General features: G+C 38.6%; 1 protein-coding gene and 1 pseudogene across 3 annotated transcripts in view; both read left to right on the top strand.

Annotated features, from left to right (window-relative positions):
- Positions 1–1,157: 1,157 nt before the first annotated feature.
- LOC117712436 (DENN domain-containing protein 5A pseudogene) lies at positions 1,158–8,706 on the top strand (annotated as a pseudogene).
- LOC117713076 (sulfotransferase 1E1-like) overlaps positions 1,305–25,404 on the top strand; it is a 30,628-nt gene continuing 6,528 nt past the window's right edge. Inside the window, exons 1-5 of one of the 3 annotated variants that reach the window (XM_076938750.1) lie at positions 1,305–1,424; positions 18,232–18,308; positions 19,574–19,721; positions 22,195–22,320; positions 22,896–22,993. In XM_076938750.1, the coding sequence (XP_076794865.1) occupies positions 18,288–18,308; positions 19,574–19,721; positions 22,195–22,320; positions 22,896–22,993 (393 nt within the window). In that variant the 5' untranslated portion in view covers positions 1,305–1,424; positions 18,232–18,287. Of the gene's footprint in view, positions 1,425–18,231; positions 18,333–19,573; positions 19,722–22,194; positions 22,321–22,895; positions 22,994–25,404 lie in introns of all 3 variants that reach the window. The other 2 variants (XM_076938748.1, XM_034509394.3) reach the window with 2 other exon arrangements.

The raw sequence follows: 25,404 nt of genomic DNA, 5'->3' as shown, positions 1-25,404 counted from the left end.
ATGCCTAAAAACCTAGAGTCAAAGCATCAGTCCCCTGAAGCTTTCCTGCTGGCACTACCTTCCTAAGCATGTGCCTTGTGTGCAGGGATATGCATCCCTGTCCTTAAATGATGGGCAACTAATAGCTATTGATCTGTCTAAGTGCTTGTTAAGTGGAGACCTTTTGCATGGTGAATGGAATTAGGCAGGATATGGAGACAAAGTTTCCATTTGCCCTTTCATTCTCACCTGACAGATATCAGGAGTGGGTCAAACGAGGCCATTTACTATGAAAAAAAAACTATATAAAAAACGTAAGTTATGAATGTTTTCTCTACTAAATTATAAATATTGCTTTCTGATAGATGAGCTATTAGGGATGGGAAGGTTAATTTATTTTAGCTTCTGTGTGTTAACATGAGCCTGAGTAAAAGGTTCATGGTGTAGTCACCAAGAGGAGCACTTAGTGTCCTGGGCACACAGATGAGAACCCAGAGTTCACATTCCAAAGAAACGTTTTCCGTGGTGCACATAGACCAGCTGTAGTTCAGCACTCTATGCACTTCACCTGGTCTAGGCAACAGTTTTTGCTTGGAAATGCGTGAGAATTTCAAAAATTTTTCACTTGTACCAAATTAGAGAAAAATCAAATTTATTGACCAAACCATCATTATTAAAATAGAATTATTTAATTTGAATTCTTTAATATGAAGAAACTTACTAGGATACTGGAGTATGAAAGTGGGAAAAAAACAGTAGCCTTGCAATTGAAACAATTGGATGCCTCTTATCTCCAGAACCCTCTAATGCAAGCAGAATCATCAGGAATCATTCTTAGAACTCAAGTATCATAACTGATTATGAAATTATTGAGTTTGCCAATTTGTATTGTAGTCAACCATATCTCTTCTGAAATTCTAAGGCTAAGCTAGACAAATCATAAACTAAAAGTTTATTGATAAACTAAAGTGTTATTGATAAAGGACTTAGGGGAGGGGAAGAATATGATAAAAATATATTTAAATTCTAAAAATGTTTTAAATAATAGCAATATAATGAAAAAAATAGAAGGTGTATATGGAAGGCTTTGGAGGGAGGATATGTAAAGAGAAATTATGAAATCTTATTACAATCTCAAAGAGAAAAAGAAATAATTTAATTTAAAAAAATTAATCAATATGACTGGGTAATTTACTTACAAAAATAAATATATTTTATAAAAACAAACCACACACACACATACACACAAGCATGTTTACATAACCATGAGAAACACTACTAAACAAAAATCATTAAACATACAAAGTTCAAGTTAAAAATTATATAATTACCCTTTCACTCCTCACTTGATTCTTGTGGCTGGGGCAAACACCTAGCATTTCTGCTCCTGTGAAGACACCATATCCTGAGACATCCTAGAGGAGCCACCACACTCAGAGCAGCAGGTAAGAACCCTCTCCCACTACCCTATGCACCAGAGCTACAACTGGGAGCAGGGGCGCTCAGAACCCATCAGGAACCCAAACCCCACCCGTGCGGAATAACGCTCCCCTTCTGCCCCTAGCTTGGTCCTTGTGGCTGGGGCAGACACCTAGCTGGTCTGCTCCCGTGAAGGCACCATATCTTGAGACATCCTAGAGGAGCCACTGCACCCAGAACAGCAGACACCTAGCTGGTCTGCTCCCGTGAAGACACCATATCCTGAGACATACTAGAGAAGCCACTGCACTGAGAGCAGTGGGAGCTCAGGATCACAGGATCACAGAGGTCTGTGGACCCTGAGGAGTTCTGACACAAGCGAGATAACTGGAAAGATAGGATCCAGTCAAAGACAGTGAGTGCAGGCAGCACCAGAGTTAAACAGATGGCGAAAGGCAAGCACAAGAACATAAGCAAAAGAAATCAAACTTACTTGGTATCATCAAAACCCAGATTTGTCACCATAGCAAGCCCTGGACACCTCATTACAATGGAAAAGCAGGATTCAAACTTAAAATCACTTCTCATGATAATGATAGAGGACTTTAAGAAGGAAATAAATAACTCCCTTAAAGAAGTACAGGAGAACACAGGTAAACAGATAGAAGCCCTTAGAGAGGAAACACAAAAATCCCTTAAAGGATTTCAAGAAAGCACAACTAAACAGGTGAAGGAATTAAACAAACCCATCCAGGATCTAAAAATGGAAGTAGAAACAATAAAGAAATGTCAATGGGAGACAACCCTGGAGATAGAAAACCTAGGAAAGAGGTCAAGAGTCACCAACAGAATAAAAGACATAGAAGAGAGAATCTTGTACCAGCTCTCATTTTTCTCTGTCTCTTTCTATCTTTTCTCAAGACATTCTCTGACCTTTTTTATGCTCTCTTTAATCATCCCTGTTTTTTTCTATGTAAAAACCACATTCTTCTTTAAGGGCTGTACACAGTCTAGAGCTGTACACAGTCTTTTCTATTGTAAAAGAGAAAATCAAGTCCAATAAAGTCCTTTGCAATTTTTGGAGATCACTTCAGACAGTGAAACGAGGGATTTCAGATTAGCAATGTCAATCTCTAATTGTTTGATGTCCTTGTCAAAGGCCCATCGAAGGTCTGAGTAGTATAAGTCTGGAGGCCAGCATCAGGATTAGAACTCCTAATAGCAGACATCACGTGTGATTCATTTTTACCTGAGATACTGTACGAGGTCCCCTTCCCCCACATCCTGCATTTTTGTGTTTATAACCCCTGTGTTAAAAAGTAAAAATTATGATTTGATAATAATAAAAAAAAAAAAGAAAAAGAAAATAAGAGAGAATCTCATGTGCAGAAGATACCATGAAAAACATTGATACAACTGTCAAAGAAAATGTAAAATGCAAAAAACTCCTAACCCAAAACATTCAGGAAATCCAGGACACAATGAGAAGACCAAACCTAAGGATAATAGGTATAGATGAGTGTGAAGATTCCCAACTTAAAGGGCCAGTAAACATCTTCAACAGAATTATAGAGGAAATCTCCCCTAACCTAAAGAAAGATGCCCATGAACATATAAGAAACCCATAGAACCCCAAATAGGCCTCCTGGACTGCTTGTGCTAAAGGTGGCCGTGGGTGGGGGGCCGCTCTCCACCCTTTCCTCAGGCTTGCTTGAGCCCTGGTGTAGAGGACAGAGTCCAGAATGTGGCATGGGTTGGCCTGGCGCTCTCATGCCCGGGCAAGGCAGAGGAGGCCGCAGGGACTCATTGAGGCCCTGGGGCAGCAGCCAGAGCCTAGATAGCAGCGGTGGAGGGAGTGGTGACAGAGGGAGTGGTGGCAGAGGGAGCAGCACTGGAGGCCTGGGGCTGGCAGGAGGGTGCTAGGCTCCCTGTGGCTCGCCCCCTAGGTCCCCCGCAGTGGCAGCGCAAGGGGCTCCACGCCCAGTCGCCCAGTCGCTTCGCCAAATCTGCTGGCTGGACACCACCGAGACCAGGCTGGAGCTGGACAAGCTGTTGGCATTATGCCAGTACATTCAGGCTCCTAAAGCCAGGGATGGTGTCAGCCCTTTCATTTCAAGTACGACTGAAAGAGAAAATTTTGAGCAAACACCATTGAGACGAACAATCAAGTCTAAGGCCCTTGCCCAATACCCTGTGAATGCAGCCTGGAATCCCTTTGACCAGGATGCAGTGGGAATGCTGTGTATGCCCAAAGGGCTGGCATTCAAGATCCAGGCTGATCCCAGGGAGCCACAGTTCCATGCCTTTATTATCACAAGAGAGGATGGCTCTAGGACATTTGGGTTTGCCCTTACCTTTTATGAAGAAGTGACCAGCAAGTAGATCTGCAGTGCAATGCAGACCCTCTACCATATGCACAACGCTGAGTATAATGTCCTTCATGCTCCGCTCGCTGATGGTGGAGACCAGAGTGGCATTTGAAGATGGTGAAAGCATCCCTGGGACCAAGCTGCAGCGCTTCAACTCCTATGACATTAGCAGGGACACACTTTATGTTTCTCAATGCATCTGTTTCATTACACCCATGTCTTTCATGAAGGCATGTCGGAGTGTGCTGCAGCAGCTCCACCAGGCAGTCACATCACCTCAGCCCCCTCCTCTGCCCATTGAGAGCTACATATAGAATGTACTCCACGAGGTGCCACTTCCACCTCCTGGCCGCTCCCTGAAGTTTTCTGGAGTCTATGGGCCAATAATCTGCCAGAGATCAAGTACCAATGAGCTTCCTCTATTTGATTTTCCCATCAAAGACAGCTTTGAACTGCTTGGGGTGGAGAATGTGTTTCAACTTTTTACTTGTGCCCTTCTGGAGTTTCAAATACTGCTCTACTCACAACATTACCAGAGACTGATGACCCTGGCGGAGACAATTACAGCTCTGATGTTTCCTTTCCAATGGCAGCATGTCTATGTCCCTATCCTCCCAGCCTCTCTCCTGCATTTCTTAGATACTCCTGTTCCATACCTGATGGGCTTGCATTCCAATGGCTTGGATGACCGCTCAAAGTTGGAGCTGCCTCAGGAGGCTAACCTTTGCTTTGCAGATGTTGACAACCACTTCATTGAGTTGCCAGAGAACTTGCCTCGATTTCCCAACAAATGAGTTTGTCCAGGTCTCTGAGATCCTCATGGCCTTCCTTGTTCCCTCCTGAAGGTAACCTCCATTGCAGCGAAAGCGCCTCGAAGCTGAAGAGGATCCGAGCCTCCAAGCTTGTGTCTGACAAGAGCAGTGGGAACATTGCTGGCTCCCCTTTGCATTCCTATGAGCTCCTCAAGGAAAATGAACTATTGCTCCTTTGAAAGCTTTGGTCAGGAGGACTGGAGTAAGCTTGGAAAAACTGGAAGTTCGTGAGGATCCCAGTAGCAATAAAGCTTTCCAAGTTCAGTGTCATGAAGAAGAACTCAAGATTTACCAGCTAAACATTCAGATCCCGAAAGTTTTTTACCAATCACTTTACTCAGATGTTTGCCAATTATGAAGTGTTTGTCATCCAGCTCAGCCAGGATAAGGAGTCCTGGTTCACCAACAGGGAGCAGATACAGAACTTTGATAAAGCATCCTTCTTGTCAGGTCAGCCTGAACCCTACCTGCCCTTCCTCTCAAGATTCCTAGAGGCCCAGATGTTTGCATCTTTTATTGACAACAAGATCATGTGTCATGATGACAATGATAAAGACCCTGTCCTCTGGTTCTTTGACTCAAGGGTAGACAAGATCAGACTGTTAAATGTTAGAACACCTACTCTTAGGACATCCATGTACCAGAAGTATACCACTGTGGATGAAGCAAAAAAAGTAATTGAGCTACATCAGGCAAAAATTGACCACACTGCAGTTCACCCACATCTTCTTGACATAAAAATTGGACAAGGAAAATATGAACCTGGCTTTTCCCCTAAGCTACAGTCTGATGTACTTTACACTGGGCCAGCCAGCAACAAGTGGACAAAAAGGAATGCCCCTGCCCAATGGAGGTGGAAAGACTGACAGAAGCAGCACACAGAACACTTGCGCTTAGACAATGACCAGAGAGAGAAGTACATCTAGGAAGCCAAGAATCTGGGTAGTACCATCCGTCAGCCCAAACTATCCAACCTCTTTCCATCAGTCATTTCCCAGAGCAACTGTAAGTTTGTAGAGGGCTTGCTGAAGGAATGCTGAAACAAGGGCAAGAGGATGCTGGCAGAGAAGATGGGGTGGGAGGCAGTGGAGCTGGGGCATGGGGAGGTGAACATCACAGGTGTGGAAGAGAACACTTTGATTGCCAGCCTCTGTGATCTTCTGAAAAGAATCTGGAGCCACAGGCTACAAGTGAAACAGGGAAAATCAGCTTTGTGGTCTCATCTGTTACATTATCAAGAAAACCAGCAGAGAAAAGTCACATCAGGGAGTACTTCAGGAGTACTTCTTGATTCAGAACAGAGAAAGTCTGATGGCAGTGCTGTCATGTCTTCCCTGAGGATCTCCCTAATTCAGGATATGAGGCACATCCAGAATACTGGGGAAATCAAGACTGATGTGGGAAAGGCCAGAGCATGGGTGCAACTGTCCATGGAGAAGAAGTTACTCTCCAGACACCTGAAGCAGGTTCTTTCAGACCATGAGCTCACCAAGAATCTGTACAAGCATTATGCCTTCCTGAGCTGCGATGATGAGGAGGAGCAGTTCCTCTATCACCTGCTCTCCTTCAATGCAGTGGACAGACAATTTTTGGAAAAAATAATCTATTTTAGAGTTTATTTGCTGACCTGCTTTGTTGGGAGCTGACTTTTAGCCGAAAGCAGCTATCATCTTTGCAAACATCTTGAGCCATATACCCTGACAAGAGACTTGTTTTCAACAGCCTACAACAGCTGAGCACACTCTGATAACATCTTGCTTTGCCCACATATCTTGTTTTGTTGTTTAGTGCCCCCAGCTGCAAGGTGCATGTGGTAAAGTGTCTTTAGCTGTGTTCCCCTGCTTGTGCTTATAAATACCCAGGATTCCTTGCAATAGAAGAGACAATAAACGAGACAAGGGACTTGATCAGACCCTCTGTCTGGTCTTCATTCTCTTGCCCCTCCATCCCCACTCTCTCTCTTGCTAGATCTGATCCACTGGTCTGATCCCCTCAGACCAGACCACTTAGCCCCAAAGTGTGGGGCAGTGTGGACAGCAACAAAGTCACCCCCAAGTGAGGGACAGAGCAGGTCTCAACAAAGTGGTGCTTAACATTGGAGCTCCAGTAAGTGGGATACAGTGAAGGGCACTGTGGGAATTGAAAACAGGCATTCTAGCTCCTGCGCTGGAGAACCTGCTGACTGACAGAGCCTCAATGTTTGAGCTCCAGTAAGCAGGATAAAGTTGTTGGGAGCCGACTTTTAGCAGAAAGCAGCTACAGCTTGAGCCATATACCCTGACAAAAGACTTGTTTTTAAACAACCTACAACAGTTGAAGCACACTCTGATAAACATCTTGTTTATCCCACATATCTTGTTTTGCTGTTTAGTGACCCCAGCTGCATGGTGCGTGTGGTAAAGTGTCTTCAGCTGTGTTCCTCTGCTTGTGCTTATAAATACTCAGGATTTCTTTGCAACAGTAGGAGACAATAGAGGGAGGCAATAGAGGAGACAATAAGAGGGAGACGAAACAGGAAACAATAAAGGAGCAATGAGACTTGGTCACACACCCTGTCTTGTCTCCATTCTTCTCTTCTCTTGCCCCTCCATCCCCACTCTCTCTCTTGCTAGACCCTGTTGTCTGATCCCCACGGCCCAGAGCACTTAGCCCAGAGTGTGGGGCAGTGTGGACAGCAACATAGTGGCCCCCAAGTGAGTGGCAGAAAGGGGCATTACAAAGTGGTGCTTAACATTGGAGGTCCAGTAAGCGGGATACAGTGAAGGACACCACAGGAATTGGAACTGGGCATTCTCTCTCCTGTGCTGGAGAACCTGTCAACTGATGGAGCTGGCTTGGCAGTGGCACTTGACTTGAGACAGCAAGAAAAAGAGACCCAGTGAGAGACATTACTGGAAGAAGGGTCTGCCGAGAATTCAGAAGTGAAACAAAGGTGATTGCAGTGAGACCAATAGGTCATGGTAACAAAAATGGGGCAAGAAATAAATGAGCAGAAACAGATGAAAAAGACTTTAAAGATGTGAGGAGTAAATTGCAGGCTGCTCTGAGTCAAGAGAGCCAAACAGATAGATAAATAGAAGGTTGCTCTAGGCAGAAAGCTGAACAGAAAGATAGTGTTAATCAGTTGTATCAGATGGATTTAACTTTCAAAATGGGTGGGATTCTGAGTTGTGTAGTTATATTTTTCCTCTGAATAAAAGGTCAATGTAAAAGCTTTTCTGGTTACTGGTTCAAGGAAAGACAGATTTGGAAAAACAGTTTTTTCTATGTGTTTTCTGGTGAGGTCATTAAGGTAGTAGTTATATCTTCCAGAATTATATGGATCAGACATGACAGAGGTAGGCCTCCAGAAAACTAGATTCCAGAGAATTAAACAAAATAATTATCTTGATACTAAAATTTGTTTTGAGATTTGAATATTACAGAACACACAGCTTTGGTGAATGAATCTTCTTATCACCTGCATGTTCACTGATGCTTTGCACTTCCAGCTGCATGCAGTTAACACAGACATCAGAGGCTTATCAATTTACCCTTCCCCTCATCCCTCTTCTAATATCTCAACGCCCATATTCAGCTTGAAGAAGTTAATGAAGTGTTGGCGCCCCAATTCCCTGGACTAGGTGACTGAGGAGGTTATGTTAGGCTGTCTTGCTAGGGAAAAGTAATGGTTTTATTGGAACAGGAAGGAAGAGCTAAAATTGATTACAAAGCTATAATCTATTGGTATAAATCTGTATAATTGTTACCAAGCTGATGCAAATTCAAAGATTTCATTGGTATAATTTCTTCGATTATATAATTTCTTCTATTCTTAATTCAAAATTTGTGGGTACAAGACTTAGACCTTTAACTTCTCCAACAGGGTCCTTGTGTGCGACCCTTAAAAAAGAGTGTTGCTTTTATAACAACCATTCAGGCATTAAGTCTCTTGTCTCTCAGGTTCATGCTGTTCAACACACTGATGGCTTTTGTGTGATAACAGATATACACTATTCAAATGAAACCCATACAGGTCCATTATCACAGGCTGGAAGTAGGGGACTCTAAAACCTCTGTCATCAAGACTGACAAGGATTAACCCCTAATTTGCTCCCTAAGCCGGATAGTCAATGATGGTAAAAGAACACTTCAAGACCCTTGCCCCTAACTGGGAGGCCTCACCATCTTATGGGAGGCTGGAGTTATTTGTTCTGATCTAAGGCATGCACAGTTTTTGTAAGTTTTCCCAGCCTTCCCTTTTGAAAAAAAATTAAAAAGGGGGACCTGTTGGGAACTGACTTTTAGCAGAAAGCAGCTATCATCTTTGCAAACATCTCGAGCCATATACCCTGACAAGAGACTTGTTTTCAACAGCCTACAACAGCTGAGCACACTCTGGTAAACATCTTGTTTTGCCCACATATCTTGTTTTGTTGTTTAGTGCCCCCAGCTGTAAGGTGCACATGGTACAGTGTCTTTAGCTGTGTTCCCCTGCTTGTGCTTATAAATACCCAGGATTTCTTGCAATAAAAGAGACAATAAATGAGACAAGCAACTTGATCAGAACCTCTTTCTTGTCTCCATTCTTTTCTATATTAACATTATTCTGGCTAGCTGGCTTTCATGGGCCATGCCCAGGTGTGCAAGTGGGAAATCCCATGCTCCAGTCACAGGGATTTTTAGCAGTGCCTCTGATCAAGCACTGCAGAGTCAGCCCGGCATCCCTTTCCCCCTTCCCCTTTTTTGTCAGTATTATTTGGGAAGGAGACTTGCCAGGACAATGTCATTGTGTTACTGTCATACAGAAAATCATGTTTCCTCTTGGCACAAAGTTGGACAGAAGTAAACATGAGTATGTTATAACAGGTTTGTCTTGTCTTCATCTATCTTATTTATTTAACTTGCCATTGTATGTTTTAAGTATTTGGGTTTTTTTCTTTTTTTCTCTTGAAGAAAAGGAAAAGCTTATCAAAATTTAACTGGCTTTGTTGTTTTGTAACTTAGAAACCAACTACAGTATGGCCCACTTAATAAAACACCTGAAAAACAAAAGGAAAAAAAAAAGAATGCCAAATAGACTAGACCAGAAAAAGAAATACCTCCTGTCACATAATAATCAAAATATCTAATGTACAAAACAAAGAAAAATACTAAAAGCAGTAAGGGAAAAAAGGTAAAGTAACATATAAAAGCAGACTTGTAAGAATTACACCAGACTTCTCACTAGAGACTATAAAAGCCAGAAGATCCTGGAGTGATATTATACAGACCCTAAGAGAACTCAAATGCCAGCCCAGACTACTATATCCAGCAAAACTCTCAATCACTATAGATGGAAACAAACAAGATATTCCATGACAAAACCAAATTTACACAGTATCTCAACACAAATCCAGCACTTCAGAGGATAATTGGTGGAAAACTCCAACACAAGGAGGGAAATTACAACCTAGAAAAAGCAAGAAAGTAATCTTCCAAAAACTGTAAAAGAAGGTAGCTACACAAACATATCTCCACTGCCAATAACAAAAATAACAGAAACCACACTAATTTTTCCTTAATATCTCTTAATATCAATGGACTAAATTCTCCAATAAAAAGATACAGACTATCAGACTGGATACGTAAGAAGGACCCAACATTTTGCTGCATTCAGGAAACTCACCTTTGTGAAAAAGACAGACACTACCTCAGAGTAAAAGGTTGGAAAACAATCTTCCAAGCAAATGGTCCCAAGAAACAAGCGGAAGTAGCGATTCTAATATCAAATAAAATCATTTTTCAACAAGAAGTAATCAAAAAAGATAAAGAAGGACACTTCATATTCATCAAAGGAAAAATGTAGCAAGAGGAACTTGCAATTCTCAACATCTATGCCCCAAATGCAAGAGCACCCACATACATAAAGGAAACTTTACTAAAGCTTAAAGCATACGTTGCACCCTATACAATAATAGTGGGAGATTTCAACACCCCACTCTCAGCTATGGACAGATCATGGAAACAGAAACTAAATCGAGACACAATGAAACTAACAGAAGTTATGAACCAATTGGACTTAACTGACATCTATAGAACATTTCATCCTAAAGCAAAAATCTATACCTTTTTATCAGCACCTCATGGTACCTTCTCCAAAATAGACCATATAATTGTGGTTGCTCCTATAGGGCTGCCCTCCTTATCATCTTCTTCAAGATTTTCTCTAACTCAAACTCAGGGGTCAGCAGCTTCTTTCCTCACCCCTTCTTTCACAATGGTCCTGGAGCCTAAGGTCAAGATTTGTGTTATAGATGTATCATCAGTAGGCAATGGGCTCCATAACTCTGCACTTCGGTCAGATTTGATTGTCTTTAATGATTTCCATGTGTTGCAAAGACAAGTTTTCCCAATGAAGGATGAGAGCTACATTTACCTGTAGGTATAAGGACAAATACTTAGAATATAGTTAGATGTTATGCTGGTTTAGTAAGATGGCAGTTACAGGTTATCCACCAAGATCTGTAAAAAATCTGGGTAGGTATTTAGCACCAAAAATATTTTGTTGTGTGAGCCTTAAATCCAATTAAGAAGCTGTTTGTTGCTTAAACCCAAAATATGTGCACCACTATTGTACTCTTATGGTTATTGTGCCTTGCTGGTCATTGTTGCTGCTTATACTTGTCTTAGCTCTGTGGGATTATTCTTGATTTTCTTCTTTGGAAATAAGCTTGTATGGTACCTTCTAGTACCAAGAAAACTAGTCTGAGAATTCTATACTGCAAAAAGTAGAGCAGTTTTATTATTTTCCAGAGCTGAGTGATTTTATTTTATTCTCATTGTTGCTGTCATCACAGGTAGAAAAAAGCAAGTGATTATCCAAGATGACAAAGATTAATTCACTATGAAAAATGCAGAGTTATGTAACTTGTTAATATGGCGGCACATACACAACTTCCTAAATTTTCTGGTGTGGCTAAGTACCCAGGTGAACCCAGGACCCAAAGAATTTTTAATGTCATTTTTATTTATTCTCACATCTTTATCTTTCTTCCATTTTTTCCTTCCTCCCTCCCTCCCTCCCTCCCTCCCTCCCTCCCTCCCTCCTCCCTTCTCTCTCTTTCTTTCTTTCTTTCTTTCTTTCTTTCTTTCTTTCTTTCTTTCTTTCTTTCTTTCTTTCTTTCTTTCTTTTCAGTAGAGTGCATTCCTGCCAAGATCACAGAGATAGGACCACACAGAGCTCCAACACAGTTATTACATCTGCTCTTCACAATTCCTTCATACTTGAGATATTTTCATACCTGAGATAATGTCTAGAAGAGACTTGCTCTAGGGGTGAGAAGAGAGGAATTTTAAGGTGAATTCTGAACTCATTTCCTACAATCCCTACTGCTGGGTTTTTGAAAGCTGATATCTCTCAGTGACTCTTAGTTTGCATTATTTAGGCTACAGGCCCAATCCCTGTTGGGGCAACAGTTGAAAGTCTGGAGTTTCATTTCAAAGGCCTCAAACATTAAGGTGTAAAGACATTACAGAAGTATAGCTTGAGAGAACAAAAAGCTGAAAAACGAATTCTATCTATTGCCTCTGAAGAGTAAAAACATCCTACCACTGGGCATGTAAGATATTTGAAAATCCTTGCTGTTTGTGGCAACAATACAAAACAAAGCACAAAACCTTGCCTTTGGGGGAGAAAAGAAAAAGGAGAAATGATTTAATTATGGTATCAAAAATAAAAGAACTAGAAATAAATGAATATATTTAGTTTCTAAAACGTGCCTTTGCTAAAATGTATTAAATTTAGGAAGGAAATGAGAGTATTTATAATTAATCATAATTAAGAATTCTAGGACAACATTCAGATCTGCTGACATGGCATTAGAATCATGCAATAAATTTTCTATCCTTTTCCTGGAGAGGCTTAGAAAAAAAAATCAATAGTAGATGATAAATAACTAGTGAAAATACCTTAGCAAATTCCTTCTTGTGAGTGTTATTAGTCTATAAGGCAGAAAGTAAGGAGAGATGAGCACTTTTTGGCAAGTAGACCTCACTTCTGACCTTGTTGTTTATCAATAAAAACCCCTTGGAAAGATTTCAGTTCCTTGACAAGGTCTGTAGCTGTTCTCATCCTTAGGGGTCTAACATTACCCAATTCCAGTTTTGCTCAGAGAAATTGAGTTCTCATTTGAGGCCTGAATAACCTAAGAGGGTGATATCTGCCTTAGAACTAGAAAAACCAAATGAAGAAAAACAAAGACAAAACAAACAAAAACATTGTTTTTTGAAATACAGTTACAGGACCAAGTTCTGTGGCTATATTGTCTCTTAGCATTACTAAGACAATGAAGGTCTGAACTCAAAAAACAAAGTCTGAAAATTTCTTGTCTGTACTACACACAAAATTATGTTTTTAGTTTCTATAGATAACATTTCATTTTATAAACTAAAAACTAGTAAGTTTATATGATGTGGATGAGAGAAGACCACCTATCTTACAGAGGTAGTTTGTATTAACTAGACTTTTCTTTTACCCTGAAACATACAATGTGGGATCAATTTCCAAGGACTGTGGAGTGAGTTTTTTAAAGTCAGAACTGCTCCAACAATTCCCAGGGGTTGTGGAATAACAACAGAAAAGGCATTATAGTAGTTTCTCCTGCTTGGATCTGGTGAGAAAGCCAACTACAGATTTTTAATGAGATTTATATTTTGATCTGCTGAATGGCTCAGTAACATTGGGTTGGTTTAGCTCCTTTTCTTAATGTTTGAAATGGTGTTAACTTAATAACTAAGTTAAAACCTAAAGATTGATTATATTATAATCAATATACTAAACCTTAAATAATGATTATACTATATTGTTTGGATAAAAATGTTAAGGAAATTAAATCTATTTCAGTATAGATACTATCATTTTGGACCTAATGGAATTTTTCACAACAATTTATGCACTACTAAGGAATGCTAGAGGAAACCTAGATGTCACTGTGGTGTAGGAGGGTGACATAGCTTGTGCACACATTATTCCGTTCATGTGAGATTCACTTTAGTACTCAGTGCACAAAATATTTACTTTATTTGGGAGCTTTATGAAGTTTTGAAAATGTCTTGAGTCCACTCTGAGAATGGTTGGAACAAATTTGTGTTTTGTTACTTTACAGCAGCGGGAACTTAACAGTTGAGCTAAGGCACCTCATAGAAAGTAGACTTTTCTGGAAACTGTTTAAAATTAATAACTGTATACTGTGCGACATAATACGCCAATCTTTTGTGGAAGAGAGCATTCTAGAAACATCTTTATGTATCAAGTTCATTAAAGAATACTTTGGAATTCTTTGAAGGATTCTGTAATAGTTTGTGTTGGCTGTAATAGTTGAATGGCTATGTTACGTTTATGTATTTGAATGCTTGGTCATATGGAGTGGACTACTTGAGAGGGATTAGGAGGTGTGGCCTTTGGGAGTATATATGGCCTTGTTGGAGGAAACGTGTCCAGAGGATGTGGTTTGAAGTAAAAAAAAAAAAAACAAAAAAAAAAAAACAAAAAAAAAAAAACAAAAAACAAAACAAAACAAAACAAAAAAACAAAAAGAAAAAAAAAAAAAAGAAAACAAACCAGAAGCCAGGCGCAATGTCTCTCTTTTCCTTTTACCTGAGGATCTGGGTATAGAACTTTCATCTACTTCTCCACCATCTTCTCTGTTCACATGCTAGCATGCTTTCCTCCATAACAACAATGGACTTAATCTCTGAAACTCTAAGCAAGCCCCACTTAGATGCTTTCCTTTATAAGAGTTGCCATGGTCGTGCTGTCTCTTTACAGCTTTAGAACACTGATTAGGACATAGTTTTAATATGCAAATTAACGCAAGATTGTAGAGGCATTGTTTTTATAAATCTTAATTTTTTAACACTTAATAAAATAATAGGAATTTTGCTATCTGTGACTTACAGTTTTTGCTCACCCCATTAGAATTTCATAGGTTTTAATGTTCAGTACCAGTTATGTCTGTATTGCACTCTTAAGGTAACCATACAATTAAATATATTACAAAGAGATACTCACTTCCTATGCGATGGTAAAATATAATAGAAAATGGAGTTCCTCTAAAGTAGAAATCACTCTAGATGGTGAGTGACACTGGGAAGTGACACTATTAGAAGGTGTGGCCCTGTTGGAGTAGGTATTTCACTGTGAGTGTGTGCTTTAAAACCTTTATCCTAGCTGCCTGGAAGTCATTATTCTGCTAGCAGCCTTAACATGAAGATGTATATAAGTATCGCAATATTGGCCCCTTCCTCTTTGTGCTGAAGTGGGGCTGTGAGTCACAAGTGAATGCCACATACTATTACAGAATGATGAATAGATGAATAGACAGAATTGGTCATAGGACAATTGATGCACTTCTTCCCCTTCATATCTCCAGTTCACCAGCAAGGTTAATATCACTTAAAGAGAACAAAACTGTAAGCATAAGACATGATTTATCAAGGAATTTACAGGAAAATCTAAGAGCAACAGAAGAAACCAAGACAGAGAAACCAGAGAAACTTGAATCCTCTTACACTTCTCTGATATAAAATAAAATAAAATAAAATAACAAAATATAGCCTAATCAGCATAAGCTAATATGTAATAGATAATATAAAATGTTGACCAGAATATAGATCAACCAGTACTTTTATTCATAAGTGATTATAGTCCATGATTGTGACACTATTTTACAAAATGCTTCTTCAGTTTCTAGTAAATGTAAACTGTGTAATGATACAGGCCATAGTTAATAAACAAAAGTATTAACACAAATCTAAGGAAAACTGTTTCAATGAACGCTTGAGCATAGATGTTTATAGCTGGTTTATTTTCAATATTCAGACAAAATACTTTTTAAACATATTTTATTTACATTTCAAATGCCATCTCCTTTCCCCATTTCCCCTCCCTAGAAAACCCCTATCCCATGCTCCCTTTTCCTTTTTGCTTTTATACATTTTTTAATTGTTAGTCAAAGGCTTTATAAGTTTGGTAATGCTCAATCAGAAGTGTAACCCAATACCCAACCTAGATATATAAACTAATTTTGACTGGTAGAGACACATGAACATCTGCCTCCATGCCTCCCCCCCCCCATCACCTAGCTTCACCCTTCTTGTTAAAATAAGACTTTTCTCTCAAAATGCAATTAGAGTATAATTATTCCTAATTGTACGAGTGAGGTACAAGATAGTCCTAATACCCAGTCCATCATTTTGTTAACTAACCAGAACCTCTGTCATCTCTCCTAACTAAAACACTTAGCTTTGAACCTGGCTTTTTTCTTGGCTTTAGAATGAATGTTAGCTGAAAACCATCCACTCAGATCTTTTCTCTCAAAGTAAATAGCCAGGATTTGCTATGAGACTATAGGTCTTCAACCCTGTCAGTAATCCAGAATGACTGAGTTAACTGATATTATGGGAAGCACTAAGCATAACTTCTAAAACTTAGCCAATTTATAGAGACTTCTGAACACCTGGAAAGCCCCTATACTACGTTGGAGCATCAAATCTTCAGCCTTCTGTCCCAGAATCATCTGACAGATGGCTGTTTGTTGTTAAATAATAATAAATTATTCAGTTACCGCTTTTCCTATTGCTTTACTGATTTTATTTCAGGAAATCAAGTGTTTCAGAAACTACTGTATTTACTGTGTAGATGTTAATTCACAGACAGATTATTATTATTTCCACCAACATTTTAGAAAGAAACCAGGCAATTACTATGAAGAATTACTTACCCAATGCTTGTCCTACTAGATACAAGGCAGTATCTAACTATAGAGTATGACCCTGCTGTTGAGTTAGGTATGGTTTAATAGTTAAACTTAATTGTGGCATACTATAAAAGACCCCTAGCTAAAAGTAAATATAAAATGTGAAGTCATTTGAGGGATATTGAAGCTTTTAAGATCCAACATTTCTTGGAAGAAGGCAGCTTAATTTGACAGAAACAAAAGAGGTAGCAACAACAAAATGCATTTATTTTGAGGTGCTGATGCAGATGGGGACTTAGGAATAGCTGACAGTTTTCTTCCCTGGAGTCAAAGCAGATCACAGACAGGGCTGAAGCACTATTGCATTGCACAAGCCCTGGGGGCATTTCCCCCTTCTTAATCACAGCTATGGGAATGACTTTAGTCTGGAAACTTAGTGCTATAAAACTTGTATGTGGTAGAGAGTGGAGCAAGGCTCTTTAAAGAGTTATGCCAATGTGAGTGCTGCTTACTAGATCTATTTTAGCTATGTGTTCTTTCTATTTTAGCTATGTGTTCTTTTATGTTCACAGCTGTTTTGGAATTATGGGCAACCCCTTTTGGAGATTGTAATCTAATTATAACTTTCTCCCTTACCTTTCCAACCTCCAAATGCCCCTATATTTACCTACCCCTTTCAAATACATGGCCTCTTAATTCACTAATTTCTATTGCTTGGATCTACGCATGTGTGTAAACAAACATATTCCCAATACAACCCTTCAATCTATACAGTGCTACTTATCGTTTTTTATTTTATTTTACTTTATTTTATTTTTTTTTAAGTTTTCTTCTTTCTTTTCTCTCTCTCTCTCTCTCTCTCTCTCTCTCTCTCTCTCTCTCTCATTGGATATTTTCTTTATTTATATTTCAAATGTTATACAATTTCCCACTTTCTCCCCACCCTTGAAACCCCCTCTAACATCCCCATTCCCCTACTTCTATTAGGGAGTTCCACCACCCACCCACCCACTCCCGCCTACTGATTTGGCATTCTCCTACACTGGGACATTGAGCCTTATAGTACCAAAGGCATCTCTCTCACTGATGCCCAACAAGGCCATCCTCTGCTACATATGCAGGTCTGCCAGAGCATGACAAAGGTGGATGCTCTCAGCCAATCATTGGACTGAGTACGAGGTCACCAGTGGAGGAGTTAGAGAAAGGACTGAACGAGATGAAGGGGTTTGCAACCCTATAGGAAGAACAATATCAACCAACCAGACCTCCCAGAGCTCCCAGGGACTAAACCACCAACCAAAGAGTACACATAGAGGGACCCATAGCTCCAGCCTCATATATAGTGCTATTAATATGTATGTTTTCAGGGATGATTATTTGGCACAGAACAACCACAGTTTTAAGTAGAAATCCCTTCTCCATAGTCTTGTTAGATAGAGTTAAGTGCTACAAAGCCTTCTTTTGCTGTGCCCTTGGTTCATGTTCTTAACTCTTTTAGGTTCTTCCTTGTTAGTGTTTGCTATCACTCCTTTAAGCTATTTTTTGCAACTTCAGCTGTATGCTTGTCATTATTTATCAGAAAATGACAGGTTTTCTCACTCCACACTAGCTCCCGTTTTCTTCCCGGCCTCCTCTTTTCTCCTTGTCCATTTCTTCTTACTCTATTATGAATGAGCAATTTAATGAATGGTATAATGAATGGGTTGTTTAACTCTGACGTATTACCCAAAGGTGAGAAACAGGAGTAGAGGCTATCTCTATCTCTGAGTGTGTGAACTTGACCTTATGACTAAACTCAACTGCAGGTATCCTCCCCCATCCATGACATCATAGCCAATCCACACAAGTTAGTCTCTGCCTCCTTCTCCAGCTGTCAGAATAAAAGCTCACAAGAAATTTTCCAAGTGTACAACCAGTTCTCATTTTTTTTTTCAGCTTAAGACTCGTGCTGCCATTCGAAGAGAACTAAACCGGATCATTTCACTTCTCTCATGGGATCATCTGGACAGGCTGTACTTTTTAATTGTTATTATCAGGTTTTAAATATATATTTTAGATACAAAATTTATGTCACCTACTAAGTTGTTAAACTAAAGGAATGATAAAGTCTGTGTTGATAGGATGGATAATCGATAATGTATATCATCTCAAACCTTTTTAAATCACTTGTCACAAAAGTATTTTAGATATGCTTTAATGTTTAAAGATTTTTAAAATACAATTTAACTGTTACAGTAAAGTATTGAGTGCAATTTCTATAAAGAATCTTGAAAATACTATTGTGATCTTTTTATGTAAATAACTTAATACAACAAAAAAAATTTGACTCATTGACAAACCATTCATGTGTATGTCATTTACCAAATACGCTTTTCTTTTAAGTGGAAACAGAGTGGAAGCTAGCCAATTAAAAATATAGCCTAATACTGGGAGTAACAAATGTTTCTCAGAATGACCTTTGTGTCACTGTGATGGGGACTGGCAGAAATGCATATAAAAAGACAACTGCTTTCAGCCATTTTACTCAAATCCATCCTAAAACTGGAAAACTAAGGACTCAACGAAACCTTTCAGTATTGGTCATAGAATGGAGCAAAGGCAGTCGAATGTGAAGGGAACTGACTGAAGTTCAGATAGGGAGGTAGAAGTGGGAATGACTTTAAGGAATGGAAAGAACGTCATCTGAGTTAACTAACTGTATGACCTGCATTTTAAACAATTTGTGTTGCTCCTTCTGTACAACTGACACCTATTCACCTCCTTATGAACTAGTATTAGCAATATCTCACTGAAATACACATTCTAGGGAAAACCACACAAGTTTAGGATATTTATGAGAAAAAAAATTGTGGGAGAAAAGAGGCTTTTTGATACCAGCACTTTTCCTCTGAGACAGCTTAACTATGAAGTAAGAGCTTGATGACAGGCTCCGGCTTAAGCCGTGCACTAACCCTGTTAATTGCAAGCCAATTCTTAGAATTGTGGCTAAATCTATACACTATAATTTATTGAATAAACAATTTAATAAAACATGTGGTGACTATTGTAGTCATCTATAGAAATGGAAACATATTTCCTGTAAATTTTCTCATACAGTATATCCTGATTATAGATTCCCCTCCCTCTACTGATATTAAGTATGCTTTTACTCTGTGTAACAGGGAAGGAGCAGCATTTAATTGGCCTTTGTATGCATGGTTACTGCTAATGTGAAAGCATTGCAAAGTGAATACAAAATGTAAAATGTCTGTTTTCTTTTCTTCGTACACCACTTGAGATGGAGACTTCTGTGCCTGAGTATTATGAAGTTTTGGGTGAGTTCCGTGGAGTTCTAATGGATAAACGGTTCACCAAATATTGGGAAGATGTTGAAACATTCTTGGCAAGGCCAGATGACCTTGTCATTGCTACTTACCCTAAATCTGGTAAGTGTCTCTGCTGGGACAGGATGCTGCCTAGACACCTAGGAAGTATGAAGCTACTTTAGGTCATCAGCATTAGAGTTTTTACCTGACTCATACTCATCTCCCGTTAAAAAGACAGTTGAAGCAATTTTAGTGTCAAATATTAATAATTGCACATTATCGACTCTGTTCCACAATCTCAAAGTACCAGAACATGGTAAGTAACCTCATTAAGTCATAGATAAATTGAAGGTGTTGATCTCACAATTATTCAGCACAGATGAGTCAATCTGAGATATGAATTGAATTATAAATATTTTAAACTACTGTGTTTATATTATAGCTCTTCATATGTAATACAAACTTTTTCTTTTTTAAAGATAATTAACATGTTTATGACTACTTGCAGAAAGATATCAGGAAATTTAAATACAGCAATGGAATGTATTCTTGGCACTCATTTTAGGCAAAAGAAATGGAAATTTATATCCCTTAAATATATCAAATTTATTATTTCTCTTCCTGTGATACAAGCTCATTTTGTTCCTTTTATAAACCTTTTCAAAGATAATCAATAACACTCTTTTGGGAAATCACCTTTTTTCATCAGACATCCTGTGAGTACGTCTGATGAAAAAGGGTATATTAATTTCATTATATATTTATAGACAGCAATTCTTTCTAGAGAATAGCTCTACTACTATAAATATCTTCAGAGTCTTAAAACTATACTCTTATACAGTTGTTTGTTTGTTTGTTTGTTTTTATGAGTATACTGTTGTTGTCTTCAGACATACCAGAAGGGGGACATAAATCTCATTACAGATGGTTGTGAGCCCTCTTGTGGTTCCTGGGAACTGAACTTTAGGACCTCTGGAACAGCAGCCAGTTCTCTTAACTGCTAAACCATCTCTTTAAACACCAATACTATATTCTTTAGAAGTTGGAGAAGTCCAATCTAATATTCTCTGTTGGCTTATTATTAATGTGTGACACTTAAAAATATATTAGCCATCTATAAAGTGTGATATTATAATTCAAATTTTCAGGAAACAAAAGAATCATGACTTTAAAACTAGCCACACACAGACACACACACGCGCGCACGCACACACACACACACACACACACACACACACACACACACACACACGAAAGAGAAAACTACTATGTCTTTGGCAACTCTTTTCTAAAACTGTTCCCCTCTTTTTCTTCTTGGCTCAGCTCAATGGCCACATAACACTGTCATCTGAAGAGAGAGCACAGAGTAATTCTCATTTTGATTTTTGTTTATATTTATCTACACGTGTGGGGGTTTGGGATCCCTGGACAAGGACAGAGACAGAGAAAACCTACTAACAAGGGAGTCTCCCATTTTGCACCAAGCACAAAGGCTATCCGGCCATGGTGGGCTTCAGCCTTAATTAGCAGTTTTCCCACACTTAGGTGCTGAGCTATTGGTGCAGTTTCATGAGGGAGCTTCTTAACCTTCTATGTGTAGTAGCAGGGGCAGTAGTGAAGAGTACATATCCCTTCTTTGTACATCTTCAAATTCTGAATTCTTGTCTCTATTACAACATTTCAGAAAGAAAACTATACTTTGTCATCACCGGTTTTCTATTTAATTTTTTTGGTTATCATCAAAGGTCAGATATGCAATTCATACTTTCTTATATCCTATGACTTAAGCCTTGGGTTAGGGGCAAAATTACCAATAAATCTATAGATGGAAAGTATGCTTGTATGTTTCACTCAAGCTTCACCTTCTATCCAAGTCTCCTCACTTCTTACTCATAAGAATGTTATTTGTTCTGGGTGAACCGGAGCCATTACAAGGTTCCCTTTAATTACTGGAGGTCAGGCTTCTATCCCCGCCTTGGCAAAATTAGAATCACCATGGCCATTCTATACTTGGAGAAGGGAGGAGATGTAAACAGGGAGTTTTTGTGGAAATTTACCAGCCTGAGTAGTCATAGACCTTGTAAATAGGCAGCCTTGGTGGATAGTACCAACTTAGATAAGGACAAGTGAATCTTAGGCAGAGTCATAGTGACCTGTAGTCTTAACCTTCACCCAGCTAATACCCTGTTCTTAAAGATATCTGTACTCCCCCTGAACTCCTATGCTCCTGTGTCATCTTCTTCCCCACATCCTGCATTTTTGTGTTTATAACCCCTGTGTTAAAAAGTAAAAATTATGATTTGATAATTTTAAAAAATCTAAATTTTTTGTAAATACTTTAAATATATATATACATTAAAATATATTATTTGTTTCTCATAATGTCACAATTCATCATGAGACGTCCAGACACATGGACCAGTTGTTATTCATGACACTAAACATCCATATGTGTTGGAGTTATTTTGGGTGGTATATATTTAAATATTCAAGAAAATATTATTTGAGTTTTTAATGATATAAACACTATCATAATATACTGTTATCAGCGATATGAATTCATTGAAAAATCAGGTGTATTTAATTTTTACAGGCACCACATGGATTAGTGAAATTGTGTATATGATATATAAAGAAGGTGATGTGAAAAAATGCAAAGAAGATGCAATTTTTAACAGAATACCTTACCTTGAGTGCAGAAATGAAGAGCTCATAAATGGTAATTTTAAATTAATTTTAAAATATATACACACACACACACACACACACACACATATATATGGAGAGAAAGCGTTATATGTATATTTATGACAATAGATTACATAAATAAAGTTATATTGTAATAAGAGCGAAAAGATTTTAAGTAACATAGCAATTAATATTCTGTCATCTTTATATGAGATTCTAAAACTAAATCCAGACTCATAGCATGGCATGTACCTGGAACAGTGAATTGTTCTAATTAGTGCTTTAGGGAGAGTCTTATAATATGTCAGCATTTATTTTGCTGTTTCCAGAGTTGAAAATAAAAATACTAGAAAATTATTCACTGAATATCAAGGATAGTTAAAACTGTGTTCATGAAACCCTGCCTACCAACATGTGAAAAATTACTCACTTTGATTGATGAAACTATTTGACCTTAGTTTGTGATTTATTAATTAATAATTTTTCTACAACAAGATTGCATTACTATTATGAAGTCAATCTAGAATCTTACATAATCTCTTGCGAAAATATCCACTTATATTCATGTGAACATTTGTCAGATTGTCTGTTTATTTTTAAAACCAGGAGTAAAACTACTAATAGAGAAGGAATCTCCTAGAATAGTGAAAACTCACCTGTCGCCCAAGCTCCTTCCAGCATCATTTTGGGAAAAGAACTGCAAGGTAACCAGAATTAGATTATCTTAGACTTGCATGAAATCTTGGCCCTTTGTAGGTCACAAAGCACCTAAGAGGTATCTTATACATACTTTATTTTTGAGGGTAATATTTAAAACGGCAGCATTGGATCTGGCTTGTTCTTAAGCAGCCACCATGTTCTGACTAGACAAGGACTAAGGCCAAGAGTAGCTATGTGCTCCCACTGCTGCTTGGCTCAGACCACGGCTCTGGCTGGCCAGAAGCACAGGCCCTGGCACCCACAAGATGCCATTGTGGTGGCTAGATCAGCCAGTCCACCTTGCTGTCCACAAGGCTTGGCTGAGCCCAGATAATACCCATCATCCCATGGTATGCGCTGGAATAAAAACTCTTAACACTTAATGGCCATCCAATTGGTACATACATTTGGCAATGCTCAATTAACAAGATGCCCACACAATTGGAATTGTTAACTCAAATAACTAACCTAGATATGAATAACTACCTGAGACTGCTAAAGACACTTGGATATCTCCAGCCATCTTCTCTCCTGCTCTTCCTACCTTTGTCCCCTCCCCTCCTTTTCCTTCTCTCTCTTCTCTCCTCCCCCATTAGCTCTACTGCAAACAACATAGCAGCAGCAACCATCCTGCTACACTTTTTCACTCCTTTCTTTTCACGCACAGATCTTTCAACAAATGTGAATTATTTTTAGTGTAACACAAGTCTATATTATATTCACACTTTTTTTTTTCTTAAGGTGATCTGAACACTACTTAAACTCCAAGCCTTTGTTTTTTTCTGGATAAAAGAAAGTAGTAGTTGTCATCAAATAGAACTAAGTACAATTATCTTTGCAACCTCAAGCCTAGTGCCTAACCCGTTGTAAGTACCGGATGAATCACAGTGGATTGAATGTCTTTAGTTTACAAAATATTACACATGACATTGTAAGACATTCAAATGAATCAGAATAGAATGTCCAGATAAGTGTCTTGCAACAAGCATTTACCCAGTGAATGAAAATGACTGTTATCGTCCAGTCCACTTGCGGATAGTGTACCACACATTTAAAAAAAATAAAACATACAACAAGAGTTGTGTTTTGGTTTGTGGTTCTGAATCAAGGTCAAGATGTAGTACTTGCTACTAGCCTTCTTGTTGGCAAAATTTCAAGGTAACGTATGAGTCAGTCAATACACACAAATTTATGTCTCTAAGTTTCCTTCATGTTTTTAACACCACCAGCACCCAAGAATCAACTAGTATGATGACATTTTCTAACCCTTAGCACAAACTCTACATACAAAAGCCAGATTTTATTCATTCCACAGGCCAAGAAACTTCATCATGAACATTGAATTTGAATGTTAATTTGGAGGGTACAAACCATATTCAAAGTTACCAATATCCATAAGGCTAATGTCTTACAGAAATCTATAACTCACAGTAAAGTAATAAGTAAGCAGACTTTATGGGTAGTACTTAGGTCATGGAAGAGAAGACTTTAATTCAGATGCATGGTTTAAAATGATTAAGAGTTTATTCAAACTGAGATTCGGGGGTTGAAACCACTTCAACTTGACTGGAAAGCTAAGTGTCTGTGCTGGGTAGAACACTGAAACAGTATTTCCCCCAAGACTTAATCGCAGGAAAGTTGGATGGCAAGTGAGGAAACTTAGATTTTACTTAAGTTATACCAAGATTAGGCCACTTTGTAGAGAAAACGTCATACAAGCAAAGGTTGGCCACAAGTGAATGTCCTGCATCCTGCCTGCTGGTGTTTTTCTGAATATTTGACACTTAAAATATCTAAGTCTCCAAACCTCAAAGGTTCAATTGCTTTCTTATTTTCAAACGAAGTATCATTAAATATACATCTTCCTGTTTGTTTTCCTGCAGAGAAGCTCTCTCATGGCTGTGTAGGTTTTAAATATCTCATGGCCACTTTTGGTAAGATTTATGATAGAGCCATTCCTTTCCTTGTGAGAGATGTTGTAGGATGTTACTGCGCCACTGAAATTTATAGTCAGACTTTTATTACATACTTTTTATGCCTGAAAGGTCATCGAAGAAACAGACAGAACTGAATGGATTTACCTTTGGATTATTTCCAGATTGATTTATTGATCCATCAGGAGAGGTAGAGGAGAATATTTTGTAAAAGTATGTTTGGAGTAGTGGATCAGAAAAAATAAGGGTCAAGGTAAAGAAAATGATTTTTAAGAGAGCAAGATAATGAATAAGAAATTATTCAAGGATAATGACTTTGAATTTGTGGTGTGGTTTACAGGGAGGCATTTGGAGTAATGTATGAGGAGCAAGGAGGAGCAGATCTTTAGTGGAGAAAAACATTTTGACACAGTATAGGGTTCCAAAGTGAAACTTTTAGTGAGATGGTAAAATTCAATATTTGGTGACAAAAGAGGTAGTCT

This window comes from Arvicanthis niloticus, chromosome 7 (genome assembly GCF_011762505.2).
Source record: "Arvicanthis niloticus isolate mArvNil1 chromosome 7, mArvNil1.pat.X, whole genome shotgun sequence".
Classification (NCBI taxonomy): domain Eukaryota; kingdom Metazoa; phylum Chordata; class Mammalia; order Rodentia; family Muridae; genus Arvicanthis; species Arvicanthis niloticus.
Note: the sequence above shows the minus strand (reverse complement) of the source record. Positions and strands in the feature narration are given on the sequence as shown.